Source organism: Haliaeetus leucocephalus, unplaced genomic scaffold (genome assembly GCF_000737465.1).
Source record: "Haliaeetus leucocephalus isolate CR32 unplaced genomic scaffold, Haliaeetus_leucocephalus-4.0 Scaffold526, whole genome shotgun sequence".
Taxonomy (NCBI): Eukaryota; Metazoa; Chordata; class Aves; order Accipitriformes; family Accipitridae; genus Haliaeetus; species Haliaeetus leucocephalus.
The window spans coordinates 2,999,623-3,015,618 of record NW_010972962.1 but is presented as its reverse complement, the minus strand read 5'-3'; the positions used below and the strand labels follow the sequence as shown (position 1 = coordinate 3,015,618).

At 39.2% G+C, this 15,996-nt stretch overlaps 1 protein-coding gene across 1 annotated transcript in view; it reads right to left on the bottom strand.

Moving 5' to 3' along the window:
- The window catches only part of GLTSCR1L (GLTSCR1-like), a 36,630-nt gene that overhangs the window by 16,421 nt on the left and 4,213 nt on the right, over positions 1 to 15,996 (bottom strand). The window contains exons 2-4 of the mRNA XM_010576458.1: positions 4,388 to 4,436; positions 1,501 to 1,549; positions 1,350 to 1,418 (exon numbers count right to left, since the gene is read on the bottom strand). Of these exons, the coding sequence (XP_010574760.1) occupies positions 1,350 to 1,418; positions 1,501 to 1,549; positions 4,388 to 4,431 (162 nt within the window). The 5' untranslated portion in view covers positions 4,432 to 4,436. The remainder of the gene's footprint in view (positions 1 to 1,349; positions 1,419 to 1,500; positions 1,550 to 4,387; positions 4,437 to 15,996) is intronic.

Below are 15,996 nucleotides of genomic sequence, written 5' to 3'. Positions count from 1 at the left end.
CCTCATGCTTATCAGAAGAATCTCTACAAAGAACAACTAGGAAGCCTTGGCTATGACAAATGCATGTCATATTTTTTCTCCATAACCTCATTTTTCTTAGGATGAGTCCTCAAAACCCACCTCTGCCATGTTGCATACAGGAAGCTGCTGTCTGATAATGGCTAGCCTGGCACCAAGTTGAAACCACTGTTCCCGATTAGCTGAAAATTGGGCACACCCTATTACTACTGGTACCCCACTCCCCCACAACTATCTCAACCAGCTTATCTGGAGAAAGAACTGTCATTCAATGTATGTTTCTTCTACAATAATTATATTGAAAGGGGAAGGACAGGGCAAATACTTCACATCACACTACCATGGCTACAGAAAAATCACTAGTTCTCTACACATAGATAAACAGTTTTCAGGATTTATTTATCCCAGTTATTTAAGGTCCCTACACACCTACAAGTACATCCACATATCTGTTAGGAACATGGGACAAAGAGACAGAGTCAAGATATCAGTACAAGAGGAAGAGGAATTACCAAGGAAACCCTACTCTATGTTTTCAAATAACTGAATCGTGGGATGAAAGTTTTTTTAAAAAACACACCAATGAAATCAAAGAAATGTGGGTCAAAAGGGATCTCTGGAAGTCATCTAGTCCATCCTTCTACTCAAAGCAGGACTACTGCCAGCACTAGAGCAGACCAGCCTTGGCTTTATCTCCAAGGATGGGGATTCCACAACCTCATTGGGTAAAACTTGGTCCAGGGCTGCAATACACTGCTAGTGAAAAAAGAACACTGAAGACTACTTGCAACACCTAATGAATTTAAAGTGACTTCCCTAACACTGACATTACAGGAAGGAAACATCCCAAGTTAGCTATTCAGTCTAAAGAACAAAAAAACCCCAATTCATTAATTTTAAAAAATTGCTAGCTTAGATTCTACTTAGAAATAAGAAACAAAACCATCCTAACATACACAGGAGATGTACGAATGACTTAACTTTTAAGGTCTACATTTGAGCACTACTACATCTACAATCACTAAAATTACAAGTGCAGTTTACTGGAGAGACTTACATCAGAGAATATTTTCACTGCTCAGCAAGCCGTTTTACATATTTACAAAACACAGTCCAACAGTGCAGTATCTTTTGATTAATTCCCCACTGAAGACCCAATGAAATATTTAAAATACCAACAGCATGAGGTGGTTCTCTGTTAGCATTAAGAATTCACATATGAAAAAGGTCAAAACCCACATCTACTTCATTCAGTTTTATAAAAGCCAAGTAAAGCCATAACAAAAGCATGCAATCTCAATACAAATATAATTTATCTCCTCACCACTTACATTGGAGTTGGCGAAAATTGAATTTGAGTTGGCTACAGAATATTCTGCATTAGTCAAGTCTTCATTGCTCTGGTAAAAGACAAAAATCATGTTTAGAAATAATACACTTAATGAAGCTTATGTATGTCTAATACACAGGAAAGCTACTTACAGATTTACTACTAGGTCCATGTAGAAAATAATTCAGCGCCTGTGGGTCCCTTAAGGGGGAGAAAAAAAAAATGTTACCACTTTTAGGAAGCTCTTTGTACTAATGAGGCTAATTTAACTAAGCCAGATACTGTATTCATATAGATCAGGCTTACAGTAAAAACACGTTTCTTTCACTGACTCCAATGCCAAGCTGAAAGTTTATACCATCTGAGGATCTGTGTTTCTCTATCAGCACAATTTTCAGATGTTGATCATATTTGCTGTCATTATACCAAGGCATTTCAAGCAATAAACTATGTTCATCAGAAAATTTTAGTTGCATTCTACTTCACTTCCATTTATGAGGGAATGAGTCTTACTCATATTCTCTTAAAACACACAGTATTTTATGACAGCACATAGTACAAAACCAAAGGAAAATACCACCACCAAGTAACACAAGAACTAAATCAGTTACCACCTCTTCTACAGAGATGAACTATAATGCCTGTTTAGCTAGTGTCTAAGCCAACAGGGCATTTACAAACCTGAATCTATAACGTATTTTCTGCCACCCTTAATGTAAGTTAACAAAAATTTATGCTTGCCAGAGTAACAGTCCCTTCACGTGGAGAAAAAAGCAGCACCTTTTCCAAGTGAAATCAACCATAGAAATAACTGATTAAATACAATTTCAGAGTATTCATTAACTTAGCACTACCACTGAATAAGACTCAGATTAAAAACGTGGTCTGATAGAGTAAGTGTTGGCAATTCAAACAGATCAAAAATACATTAATGTAGCTGCACATATAGACCAAGTAAAAAACATTAAAAGGTTGTGTTACCTGGGATTATTTTAATACAACAATTATATAGCATTTCCCAACATGTCCATTAGCATGAAAAGTAAAATGACATGGAGTTTTTTTATTTTAAAACATTTTTATTGATTAACAAGTAATAATAAAACATTTCTGAGAAGCAGGAGATTCTCATGTAAAAAAATATTAATTCAAAACATCTCTCCTTCTCTCTTGATCATCCTAGAAAATAAAGAATGAACAAGTTAAAGATCTTTCAGGTTTACAAGTATGCTTCTAAAATACACCTCTATTCCTCTTTTTTTCATTTAAAAAACAAACTGCATTCATGTGTTTACAAAAGATGTGTTAAACAGACAGTATGTGGCAGGGACTTTATGGTACAATAATACTTACAACATAGAAGTGGTTACATATATTTTCCAACAAAAGTGTCATTTTCATAGTAGATTACACTACATTTCAAGATTCAAAGAGAATAGAACTCATGATCTTATACAGGGCTCTATCGTGCTTATGAGTTTTAACAACAAAATAACCAGGCTGTTTAATACTAATTACACTCACTGGCTTTAAATCATAAAAAATGCAATTTAAAATGAAGAACACTTCATCACCTTAAATATTGGCTTTAGTAAGGAAGGAATTTTAGAAGGCACTTACCAAAAATCAAAGATCAGATGGAAAAAAAAAAATGTTGTTTTCCATTCCTCTAGATGCTTAAGACAGTAATTGCTGCCAGCAGCAGGAAGAACACTGTAATTTTTCACACAAACACTCATCTGTATAGAGAGCACTTCATTTTCTGGACCACCTGTGAACTTGTACCAGTATCCTCCATGATTCATGCTCATGACAGAGCACTTAATTTTCCCATGCAGTCAATTATCATCTTTATGTTCCAAGCAGGATGTGTTTTCATATGGCTACAATCTGCAGTCTTGCACAGTATACTTCACAGAAGGTAACTGTGACCCAGTACTGGCAATGCTTTTGCCATAGCATCCACAGAGTAACCCCAAAATCAAAGCAGCCACTGTGGTGATATTTTGTTTTTTCTGAAGTTAAAGCTCTCACTGGTTTTGCTGGAAGATTTGAGTGAGTGAGAAAAGCCTATTTATTTACTACATTTAAGACAGTAAAAAATTCTTTTATCAAGTGGAGGTGACCTTTTAGTAGCTGCTACTAGGCTGATGTCATACTAAAAAGTTATCATATATGAAATGTTCAATTTTCTTATGTTTTAAATGCATTATAGCCTATTATCTGTTCTTGAATACTGACATAAATGTTAGCCAAAGGAAGGTAACTTGTCACATACACAAGCCACGAAAAATCTTTCTCAGGCTTCAGCTACACTAATTATTTTTTGAGATTCCCATACGGAATTATAAACCTTCAAATAAATCTGTTATGGAAATAATGAGGGGGAAGAAAAAAAAACAGAACAAAACAAAAAAACCAGGACCATTTAAAATCCCCAATTTTATTAAAATCAAGTATCTTTGAGCAAGATGCTAATAAATTCTTGTTTGTTGTGAATACTTAGCAGTACTGGGTAGAAGTTCTATTTTTCTAACACTTTTATGCAACTGCATGTTATTAGTAGAAAATTAAATATTTATAATTAAGAAAATAATAATTTTACTTTTACCTTTAAAATGCAAGCATAGTGTGAACAAAGTATCTAGTTCCACTACTCGAAAACCTGAGATCTTTATTTTTTTTAATCCACAAAAATAGTTCTTTGCAATGAAGTTTGTAACAACATTCCTAGTAATGTGCTTCAGCAGTGGCCTGATATTACCATTAGCTGAGAAGACAATCCAACCTCCATGCACACTCATTCTTTAGCCTCTCGAGGAGAATGCCAGCAAGCGGACTGTCAGCTAGTATACACTGGGATTGAAGGCTTTGTGATAACACACATCTCCACATGGAGGAAGTGAAGCATAGCTACTCATTTCATTTGCAAGTCACCTAGTCTTGAGACAATATTGAGATAGAATCACCTTCCAGAAGATGATTTTGCAAAATTATTTTTCCAAACTTTTCCGAAAAAATTGCTTAAGGAAAACTTACCCAATAAGATCAAGGAGACAGGATTCATCATCATCATCATCCATGACAACTAGAACAAAAAGGGAGAGGATGGATATCTGGTATGTATCAGACAAAAGACTGCTTTCACCAATAAAACCAATTTAGAATATCTCAATATTTTTTATTAAACAATTTATGAATTTGACAGATGTCTACTACTATTGGCAAAGTTCTTAAATAAACCTGCATCTTCTACAGAGGTCCATTGATTATCTCAAAATCAAATTCAGTCACATGTAATGGTATACAAAATCCCATGCTACACTTTACTGTTTAGGGTTTTTTTTAGAATTTTAAATTGGAGAAAGACAAATTATTAAACAAACTAACTGAACAGAACTTCTATGACTTAAAAAAAGTAGTAAAAAAATCAACAGCGAATGCAGTATCAAGACTCCAATTAAAATGCTTCTATAGGAATTTGCTCCCAGCTAATCCCAGTGAGGGAATAATCAAACACCACAGAACCTACAAAGACCATTACAAATTAGTGGCTATAATACTGGCTAGCCAAAAAGGTAAACAAATTTAGGTCAGTATCACGACAGTGCTGTCATAGGCTAGAACCAAAACTACAGCCAAGACATTACGAAGCATTAAAAAGAACACTTATTTTCTAGCAGACCTTTCTTAGGTATTGCTAGTGCCAATATGGCCACTTCCAGTTTCTCCTCGACAATACTCAGAAGTGTACTTGAACAAACTTGTGATTAACAGTAGAGTTCTGACAATCCTTTTAACAACAGGTAGGGAATTCATTTCCATTAGCCAAACTGAATGTAAGCATCCATTCATTGGGTGCAGAGCATTTTTAGCCTCACAATATCATCACCACCAACTCTCTTATGCACTGCCTACTCGGTCGGGTGCTGCCTGTACCAAACACGTCCTATCACTCTTTCCTCCGTCCGCTGTTCCTTCGAAGCTTCTGTTTGCATATCCTGGTTCTCCTGTTCACCCTAACTCTCAGAATGTCACCTGAGACTGCACCTTCTCCCTTTTTCCTGTCAGTAACTCTCAGGACTATTTAATCTTCCCTCAGTCTCTCTGTAAAGATCCCATCTAATCCACCAGTTCAAATATCAACTGATGCTAGCATCCCCTAAACCTCTTGGTACTCTGGCTTCCATTTAGTTATCCAGTCTAATATTCACAGTGTCTTCTAATCACATCAAACTGATCACTGTGCATTCCATGCTTGTTTTTTTCTCAACTTCCCTTAAAAAGTCTGCTATCGTATTTATCACTCAAATTTGTTAATATAGTTTTGGCTTTAATTCATTTTGCGCTCTGTCTTACTTCTTGCCAAATAGAAACTTACTCTCCCTGACCAGATCCACACAAATCATTCTTCAGGTTCTCCCTTATACAGCCCTTTAGCTGAACATGCAGTTGGCTTTATTAGAAAAAATAATGATGTTTTTCCTCATTTCACAAACATGATACTAGAAAACTCTACCCAACATACTGTAAACTCCTACCAGTTTACAACAAACACTAAAACTCCAAGAAAAAGCTACATTTTTGTTAAACGCCAAGAATCACAACCAGTCTCCTCCAGAAGTGCATCTTCCTAATAACAAACTTTAACAACATTCTTGTCATCACTAGCAGAATACACATGAAATATTATGTGACCTTTTTTTTAAATGCTGGTTTACCAAAGAGCTAAACTGTATAAAACCATTACCAAGTTTTTATACAGCTGATCAATGTACCATCACAGACCCATGAACCCACCTATGACACACAGCTCTTGCTACAGTGAAAAGTTGTTCTGATCAGCATTCACAGCCTAAAGGGCTACGTTCTCCTGCACCTTGAAAACTGCAAATATAAAGCACAGCCAGATCACTACCATCTCAATATCCTCACAAATGATGGCTAGATAATACTACACAAACATGATGCCACATGGTAGTGCCTTTGCGACATACCACAGGACCAACACACAATTTAAACAGCACACACAGGGGTGGGTATGCGTGCTCAATATTTTTGCCTGTCTTCACTGGCAAGTGCTCCAGCCACACCACCCAAGTCACAGAAGGCAAAGGCAGGGACTGGGAGAATGAAGAACCACCCACCACAGGAGAAGATCAGGTTTGAGACCATCCAAGGAACCTGAAGGTGCACAAGTCTATGGGACCTGATGAGATGCATCCGCGGGTCCCAAGGGAACTGGTGGATGAAGTGGCTAAGCGATTATCCATCATGTTTGAGAAGTCACGGCAGTCAGAGAAGTTCCCACTGACTGGAAAAGGGGAAACATAGGCCCCATTTTTAAAAAGGGAAAAAAGGAAGACCCAGGGAACTACAGGCCAGTCAGTCTCACCTCTGTGCCCGGCAAGATCATGGAGCAGATCCTCCTGGAAACCATGCTAAGGCACATGGAAAACAAGGAGCTGACTGGTGACAGCCAACACAGCTTCACTAAGGGCAAATTGGGCCTGACAAATTTGGTGGCCTTCTACAACGGGCTTAAAGCATTGGTGGATAAGGGAAGAGCAACTGATGTCATCTCCCTGGACTTCTCCAAAGCATTTGACACTGTCCCACACGACATCCTTGCCTCTAAATTGGAGAGACATGGATTTGATGGATGGACCACTCAGTGGATAAGGAATTGGCTGGATGGTCACACTCAAAGAGTTGCCATCAACAGCTCGATGTCCAAGTGGAGAGCAGTGATGAGTGGCATTCCTCAGGGGTCGGTATCGGGACCGGCGCTGTTCAACATCTTTGTCAGTGACACAGACAGTGGGATTGACTGCACCCTCAGCAAGTCTGCCAACGACACCAAGCTGTGTGGTGCAGTCGACATGCTGGAGGGAAGAGATGTCATCCAGAGGGACCATGACAGGCTTGAGAGGTGGGCCTGTGCAAACATCATGAAGTTCAACAAGGCCAAGTCCTGCACATGGGTTGGGGCAATCCCAAGCACAAATACAGGCTAGGTGATGAGTGGATTGAGAGCAGCCCTGCAGAGAAGGACTTGGGGGTGTTGGTTGACAAGAAGCTCAACATGACCCAGCAATGTGTGCTTGCAGCCCAGAAAGCCAACTGTATCCTGGGCTGCACCAAAAGAAGTGTGACCAGCAGGTTGAGGGAGGTGATTCTCTCCCTCTACTCCACTCTCGTGAGATCCCACCTGGAGTACTGCGTTCAGCTCTGGGGCCATCAACATAAGAAGGACATGGACCTGTTGGATCAAGTCCAGAGGAGGGCCACAAAGATGATCAGAGGGCTGGAGTACCTCTCTTATGAAGACAGGCTGGGAGAGTTGGGGTTGTTCAGCCTGGAGGAGAGAAGGCTCCAGTGAGACCTTACAGCAGCCTTCCAGTACCTAAAGGGGACCTACAAGAAAGCTGGAGAGGGACTTTTTACAAGGGCGTGTAGTGATAGGAGAAGGATTAATGGCTTTAAACTGAAAGAGGGTAGATTTAGATTAGATGTAAGGAAGAAAAGTTCTTCACTGTGAGGATGGTGAGGCACTGGGACAGGTTGCCCAGAGAGGTTGTGGATGCCCCATCCCCGGAATTGTTCAAGGCCAGGTCGGATGGGACTTTGAGCAACCTGGTCTAACGGAATGTCTCCCTGCCCATGGCAGGGGATTTGGAATCAGACGATCTTTAAGGCCCCTTCCAATCCAAACTATTCTATGATTCTATGAGGTCTGTGAAAGAACAATCAAGATCATAACCAAGCCACAAACCTACCTATTTAGACTAAATTCTGTTCCTATTTCGCCACACATACCCAAGATCTACACAACCACATAACTGCAGGTTTAAATCTTTTTAACTGACGCAGATTTGCAATGAGGATTAGTGTCCTGTTAACTTCAGGACAGCAACATAGGAGATGCACTATCAGACCAACTCCTTGCACACCCAAAAGCAACTACCCATTCAGTCTACTTAGAAAAGAGGGCAACTTTAGCAACACATGACCTTGACAGAGATGATTATTTAAAAGTGTGTTAATATAAGCAAGCCTATCCTGTGAAATTTTCCTAACACGTTTTTTACAGCACAAATAGTAGAAGAGTTTGCTGCTTTTCTTGCCAACTATCTTTTCAGATTTTCTATACACAAGTTATACAAATTCTGTCCTCACCACTTGTTAACATACAGTGGGCCAACCAATGACTGATGTATGAAATGGGCAAAAACTGTATTAAGTCAAGACAGTTTGAAAATAAAACTCGACACAATGAGTGGAATTAGAGGATTAGAGTTACATAGCCTAGACTAGTGGTCTCTGAAGTGGGATGCGTGCAAGACAATCCACTGGGGTGCAGGAATAAAATACTAGAACTTCAGTACACATATACATATATTAGGGGTGCATGCTCAAGAAACTTTTACCAATAGGGGTGTGTGATCAAAAACATCTGGAGACCACTGGCCTAGACTCTTAAAGATTGACTCACTTCTCTATTTGGATCAGTTGACAGAGGCTTCAGCCCATGGGCAAGGGGTGTGGATGGAGGCTCCAGGTGAGGCTCATCTGGGCAACTGAGGTGCACCAGTGCACCCAGGGCCCTGACAAGAGCCCATGCTAGAGACAACTGGGGGAAAATACACATTAGAAAGATTCACACAAGCTGCTGGAGAGGTGTTACGATGCAGCCTAATAAATATCTAGTTATCATCCATACTGTTCTACAGTGCCTTTTTTAAAAAAAAAAAAAAAAAAAACAAAAAAACCTGTTTATAAAAAGTAGGCCAAACTCAGCCCTCCTGGTGCATCCAACTAATTTACAAGGGCAGTCCTTACTAATTAGTCACAACCCAGCACAGATATTCCCTGTAACTTACTATTAGCAAAGCCTCTACTGTTTTATTTCACACTGCTACTACTGCACTGGTGAACCTAGCATATACTTCAACTTGGGTCATATGTACTTGTGGAAGCAGCACTGCCTATCCCTTTTGGGAAATAACCAGAGTGCCCTTTATTGCACGCTCCCAAACAGAATATAAGAAAAGTTGAAAGTAATAAAACTGACGAGGAAATCCCAGTTATGCAGGCCAGTCCTCTGGGGGACTGTTACTACTTGGCCTTAAAGCATCTGCCTCCCTTTCGACGCTCTCACCTACTACAGAGCAAAGACCAACAAAAGAGGAAGACAGCAGTCCTGCGCCCCTCTCATCCACTTTCCTGAGTCAGCTCAAGGCTTTGAACAGTCGCCTGGAACAGAAAATTCATCTGACAAAATACATTGATCTGTTTCAACTTGGGATTAGCTTCTTGATTTGGTTCTGGCCTGCCACAGGGCTACAAGAGTGCTAGCGCCAGCACAAGAGAGGGAATATGAGGGAGCTGAGTAGGTGAGTACAGCAGAAGGCAGCGGTGCTTCAGCCAGCTTAAAGCAATTGTCAGACTGTAGCCACACACATACAGTTAATCCAGCCACCACTTTCACATTAGCTGCAGTGCAGGCAGGTTGATGGAAGTGATTATTCCCCTCTACTCAGCATTTGTGAACTCCCACCTGAAACTATGTCTGGTTTTGCCACGCACACCCCTCCCCTGCCTCCTTTAAAAGAAATATAGAAAAACTTTAAAGTCCAGCAGAATGCCAATAAAAGCCTGCATGCACATGACACTAAGAAAGTCTGAGGGAACTACATTTCTTCAGCCTGGACAACAGAATGCTAACCGAGGCACTACCCGCAGCCTGCCACTAGCTAAAAGGAGTACCAAGAAAAGCACAGCCAGCCTCTTCTTATCAATAAGCAGCAAGACATGAGGCAACAGCCAAAACATGGAACACAAAGTCCCAACCAGATATAAGGAAAAAAGCAGTTCACAAATAAGAATGCTCAAGCAAGAGGGTGGAATCACCCTCTTTTGAAATTTTCAAAACTCAAATGGCCCTGACTGACCTGTCCTAACTTTGAAGCTAGTTCTGCCTACAGCAGGGGGCAGGGCCAGATAACCTCCAGTGGTCCTTACCACCCTAAATTTTTCATCACCATGCTAGACAATCCACAGTATCACGCAACACATGCAGGGTCTACAAGCTGCAGAGTCATTAAAACTCGATTTGTCCAGAAACAGCCCAACCATTCATACATGCTTCATATACTGCACATGGGTTTTGTAACTTAAAAAAATGGGAGTATTCAAAACCACTGTAAATACTGGATTTTAAATTCACTTAAATTATATTCAAGCTTTTAACCCAGCAGGCAGCTAAACACCACAGAGCCGTTCGCTCACTCTCCCCCCTATAGGATGGGGAGAGAATAGGAAAGAAGGTAAAAATTGTGGGTTGAGATAAAGACAGTTTAATAGCACAGAGAAGGAAGGGAAAATAATGATAAAAGAATATACAAAACAAGTGATGCACAATGCAATTGCTCACCACCTGCTGACCAATGCTCAGCCAGTTCCAGAGCAGTGGGCCACCATCCCTTGGCCAACTCCCCCCAGTTTTATTGTTCAGCATGACGGCACGTGGTATGGAATAGCCCTTTGGCCAGGTTGGGTCAGCTGTCCTGGCTGTGTCCCCTCCCAACTTCTTGTGCCCCTCCAGCCGCCTCGCTGGCAGGACAGTATGAGAAGCTGAAAAGTCCCTGACTTAGTGTAAGCACTGCTCAGCAACAACTAAAATGTCAGTGTGTTACCAACATTATTCTCATCCTACATCCAAAACACAGTACTGTAGCAGCTACTAGGAGGAAAATCAACTCTATCCCAGCCAAAACTAGGACACTTGTCACAAAAGAATTGCTTTCCTTTCTCAAAGTCATTTATAATTTCATACAACCTTAATGCATAGCTTCAGATACAAAGCAGTAAAATATTATTTTCACGTTCTGTAAAAAGCCCAAGATAGCGTCTAGTTTAGAAAAGCAACATTTAGAGCAGTAATTCCCCAAAGTGCAACACGATCAACATCAAAACTTGGTAAGCCAGAATTAAACAAATTTATCTGCAAAACTGTTGTAAAAATCTACAGACTCATAAATTCTGAGAGTGAGCACTGACCTTTGGAAATCAATGCTTTAAAGCAAGGAAATGGTTGCTCTAGTTAGAGCTTCATAGCGGGAGATAATCAAACTTGCATACAGTAACATACGTAGGACCTGAAGCAGCTACTGTTTGAGTTACAAGATATGCGCACTAATCCTCACAAGTTCAATAAGACTTGGTACACATCCAGTCAGCAGGAACTCTAATGACACCTGTCATGCTTTATAACAGCTCTGAGCTATCAAATCTTCTGTACTGTTCTGTTGCTCTACAACATTCTCCAGAATTTTAATCTACAATCCCAACATTAATAGTAACTTCACTATGGAATATCTGAAGAAATACATTGTCACTATAACAATAATTGTAACAACAAAAATAGAAGAAATCAAAGTTACTGTAATAGCCACTGTAGTAAATGGTATTGTAGCGAACTGAGTGTTCATCAAATTTATGACATTTTTATCCCTCATATCCTTTTTGAATACAGATGTAAGATAACTTTATTAGCCCAATACAAGCATCCATTCCTTGTTAAATTACATCAAAGGATCACAGCAGCGTTAAGTGATTCCACACTGACTGCAGAGGCAAAACGCCCAGAGTTGAAGTCCTTCCCTCACACAAATTTCCACCACGACTTCCATTAATTTTCACAGTGCTAATATTTCGCTCAGTGTGCTTCTGAACTGGGGGAAAAAAAAAAAAGATGCCATTTTAGCACATATTAGGTAATGCATATCATTTAAGCAGTATGAGCTTCAGGTTGCTAAGGTGCTGTAACTACTGCCTTACTGACACTGTCAGTTACCTCTGGTTCCTAATAAACAGGCAGCCTTGGATTCATTGAAGGAAACTTACTCACACAAGAACAACCAGACAGACTTCCTTTGCATTCTCTGCAACACATGAGTATAAGAAAGGAGTATAAACCCAAACACTTATTACTATATATTTTATTCTTAAATTTTGAGTCCATGCTACTTTTGAACAATCTAGTATCTTGCAAACTGGACAACTTCAGATTCTTGTAACTAACCAAGCATGTGTTTTATAATCAAGAGCTGCTCACCACATCAAGCCCTTTATTTTCAAGAAACTGATTTTTGCACAGATGGAATACAAAACACAAACTTTAAGAGGTATTTGCGCTTCCCCCCTCATTACTGTAAAAAATGATGCGCAGCAGAATAATGACACAGTATTCAATAGAAAAGAGGTAAATATTGAGAAACTTGATGGCAAATTAAAATCTCACTCTCAATTTTACTCAGGCAAAAATACAGAAGGCATAATTATCAAAAAGTTGTCATTTCAGGACAACAGGAGAAAGGAAGCAAAATTAATTTTTAAAATGTACTTTGTAAAACACAAGGATTTAACTACTCACTTGTAAATGATGCTGTGCTTATACTCTACAATATGTAATTATTCCTTACAGATATTTTGTCTTCCAGAGTAATCAACAAAAAGCAACTACTATACTGTTGCAAAATCTACCAGGAATTGTGCTCTAAAAAAGAGCTACCTAAGAAATTTGGGATTCTAACCTAGTAACACAGTACAATACACAAGTGTGAACTTTATATATATATGAAAACATGTTTTACTTCCAAGATTTTAAATCTGAGTAGTACTTTTAAGATGAACTAACAATGTTTGAAATTAGCTGTGGAACTGAATTTAATCATCAGTATTTCAAAGACATCTGTACGCAACAGAGTACAAGAAGAAATTTGTAACTTTAAATATTCAGAAGAATGATGCAAAACCTCTCTACAAAAAAATACTCCAAAATATGGATACTATTCAGGAGTCAGATAAATAGCAACAAGAAAAGAAACACAAAAGCGTGACATCTCATGAATTGCTAGGTGCGACATTATGCATCTTCATGGTTTCTAAGATCTGGTGGGACATGAACACCTAAGAGGACAGGCAGGGTCTTTACACGGTTATGAGGTACCAGCCCCACATACAGAAGGGCAAATAAAAACCACACACTAAAGCACAGACAACCCACAACAGGTTGTTTACCCAACTCTTAAATTTTATTTCCATTTAGTATACCATTAAAAAAAAAAAAAATCTTGATTTGAGTTTGGCAAATGTGGTAACTTACCAAGCTTCCAAAACCTAGTGATGTTTTAATATATTAAGAAAAAAATGGAAATCTGCAGTTCAATTGTTAACAGTATGTATGATACTAAAGGTTAATCCAGCTACAGTCAAGCAACCGAGTACATGTGTGAACCCCCAGTGCAGCTGTCTAAAATCTGGTTTCCCTCAGACACACATGTTCAGCATCAGATCTCTTAATTTATTCAATTTTTTCCTACTGCATCCAGAGCTGCTCTTGGCAACACCAAAATCTTGACAAGACTTTCATCTGGAAACAGATGTTTTAAACCACATAGAGAAAATCCAGAGTAACTTGCAGCCGGGAGGTCAGGATGCTTACCTACCCCACAGGATTCACCAGGTTGAACACTCAGCTCAGCCCATTTCCCCAGCAGTGACTATCCTCATCACTATGCTACGGCCTATTTTGGGCTCAGTCTTCTAAGCTGCTCCACGGCATACACAATTCTTCAGGAATTTCAATATTCATAAAATATTTTGAAAGGTCCTAGTTTCATACCAAAAGAGGAAAAGAAGGAGGCATAACCTCAACAGTTCCTTATAAACTGCTCAAAGGAAGTTAGATGCTCTTAAGTATTTCTAGAAACTACTGTATGCAATAACGCAGGCTATTAGCATACGTTATTTGTGCAATGCAATACTCAAGAAACATCGAGTCAGTTGTTTTTACCTTGTTCCTACTAGAGAATACCTGTGTATAATACTTCTCATTTTGTGCATATAATTTTCAAAGATTCTGAAAAAACACTTACGCAGTCCCAGAATGTAACTTCCTTATGAACTGATCATTTCTCAATTAATTTATAAACCAATGTGCAATTAATATCTTTTCATTGCCACTCTAGTCCATACTAGTTTAGGAAAAAAAAAAACCAAAACTGGTTACCTTGCCACAGGCATGGTTCACACAAGTTAACATGGTTTTATGTATGGGAAATCAACTGAAATTTGAATATGATGAATTGACAGATGTGCAACTAATTCAATAGTGCAGTCCATATCAACACCCCCCAAAACCAGACTGAAAATCCTCCACACTGCCAAACTTGTCCCTGTTGAAGCCAATGCCTTGCTGAAGCCAATGGAGATTTTGCCATCTATTTCAGTAGGGCCAAGATTATTTTCTGTAGTTGACACATCTCAATAAATTCAAGCTTCAACACCAGATCTTGAAATTCCACACTCAGATCAAGTTCACAGTAAAACTACTACTGCAAGTTCCACTTGAGACATAAGACGGCATAAGATCAGCCCTTACAAAAATGATCAGTCTCTTGCAATGAAGTTAAAACTTTCTCCCTGGACTCCTCTCTCTTCACTTCACCACCCTTTCTTAATACCTTCAGTGAAAGAAAGGCTATTGTATTAAGTTTTGACAGCAACGTGCCCACTTTCTTTTCCTTTTGGTAAGCATTCCGTTACTCAAATTAACATCAGAAATAGCTCTGGAACATTTTAAAACGAGTGCAAGAAAATAAAAGTAATAAAAAAACTTGATAGTCTATTTGCACTAGTTGATCATGTTTTTATTTTGTTTAAAACTGCAGCAATTCTCAAATAAAGCAAAAATAATACAGACATGGTAGTTCAGGGGCAAATGAACATTCAAAAATAAAGATACACGTATTCATTTAACTACATGATGATCCTGAAAAAACATCAGTTCAGGTCAGTGTTCATGCATTTATATTCGTGCAACAAAGACTTTACCAATACTGCTTATTCCAACTTTCAAACTAGAACAGTTGCAGGTCACAATGAATATTAGAACAGTTTATTACTTGCTGCTTTTCCTCTACTGCAAGAAAGCAAAATATGCTTGTTTTTGTAGACAATCCCCATGTCTATGCTGGACCAGGTAGGTCACCATAGAAAAACCTTTCAAGCACAGATGCAGCTTATTCCAGCAGAACTACTAGAAGAAATTATGCCAACTCTCTGAACAGAATGAACTACATTATCAAAGAGCCTCTTATGTCTGGACTGTATCTGTTACTTACGACAGCACTCTCACTGCCCCATCTACACTAAAAAGCACCAGCCATTACACTTAACCACAAGCCTAATGCAGCACGAAAATGCACAATCATTGACTATTAGAGCCACATTATAAAACACAACTGCAGTTATGCAGATACAACTTGTCTGGAACCGAAGTGGAAGTATACCAGCAAAACTCTGAAAATACAGCTAGAGTACAATGAACACCCAAGTAGCACCCCAACGCATCCATGCCTGCAAAGCTCTTCGACTATAGACTTAACCTCTGTTGCAAAACTTTATGGATACAGAAAGGGACCTTGGAGGAAATTGGAAATGCAGCTTATACTAGCAGGATTTTGGGTTTTTTTTCTCTCAGTACAACTAAACTAAATATATAAACTCTCCTGCAAAAGGACACATGGCGGGGGGGGGGGGGGGGGGCCGGACACGGGCAGGGGCGGAGCAACAGGAGAAGG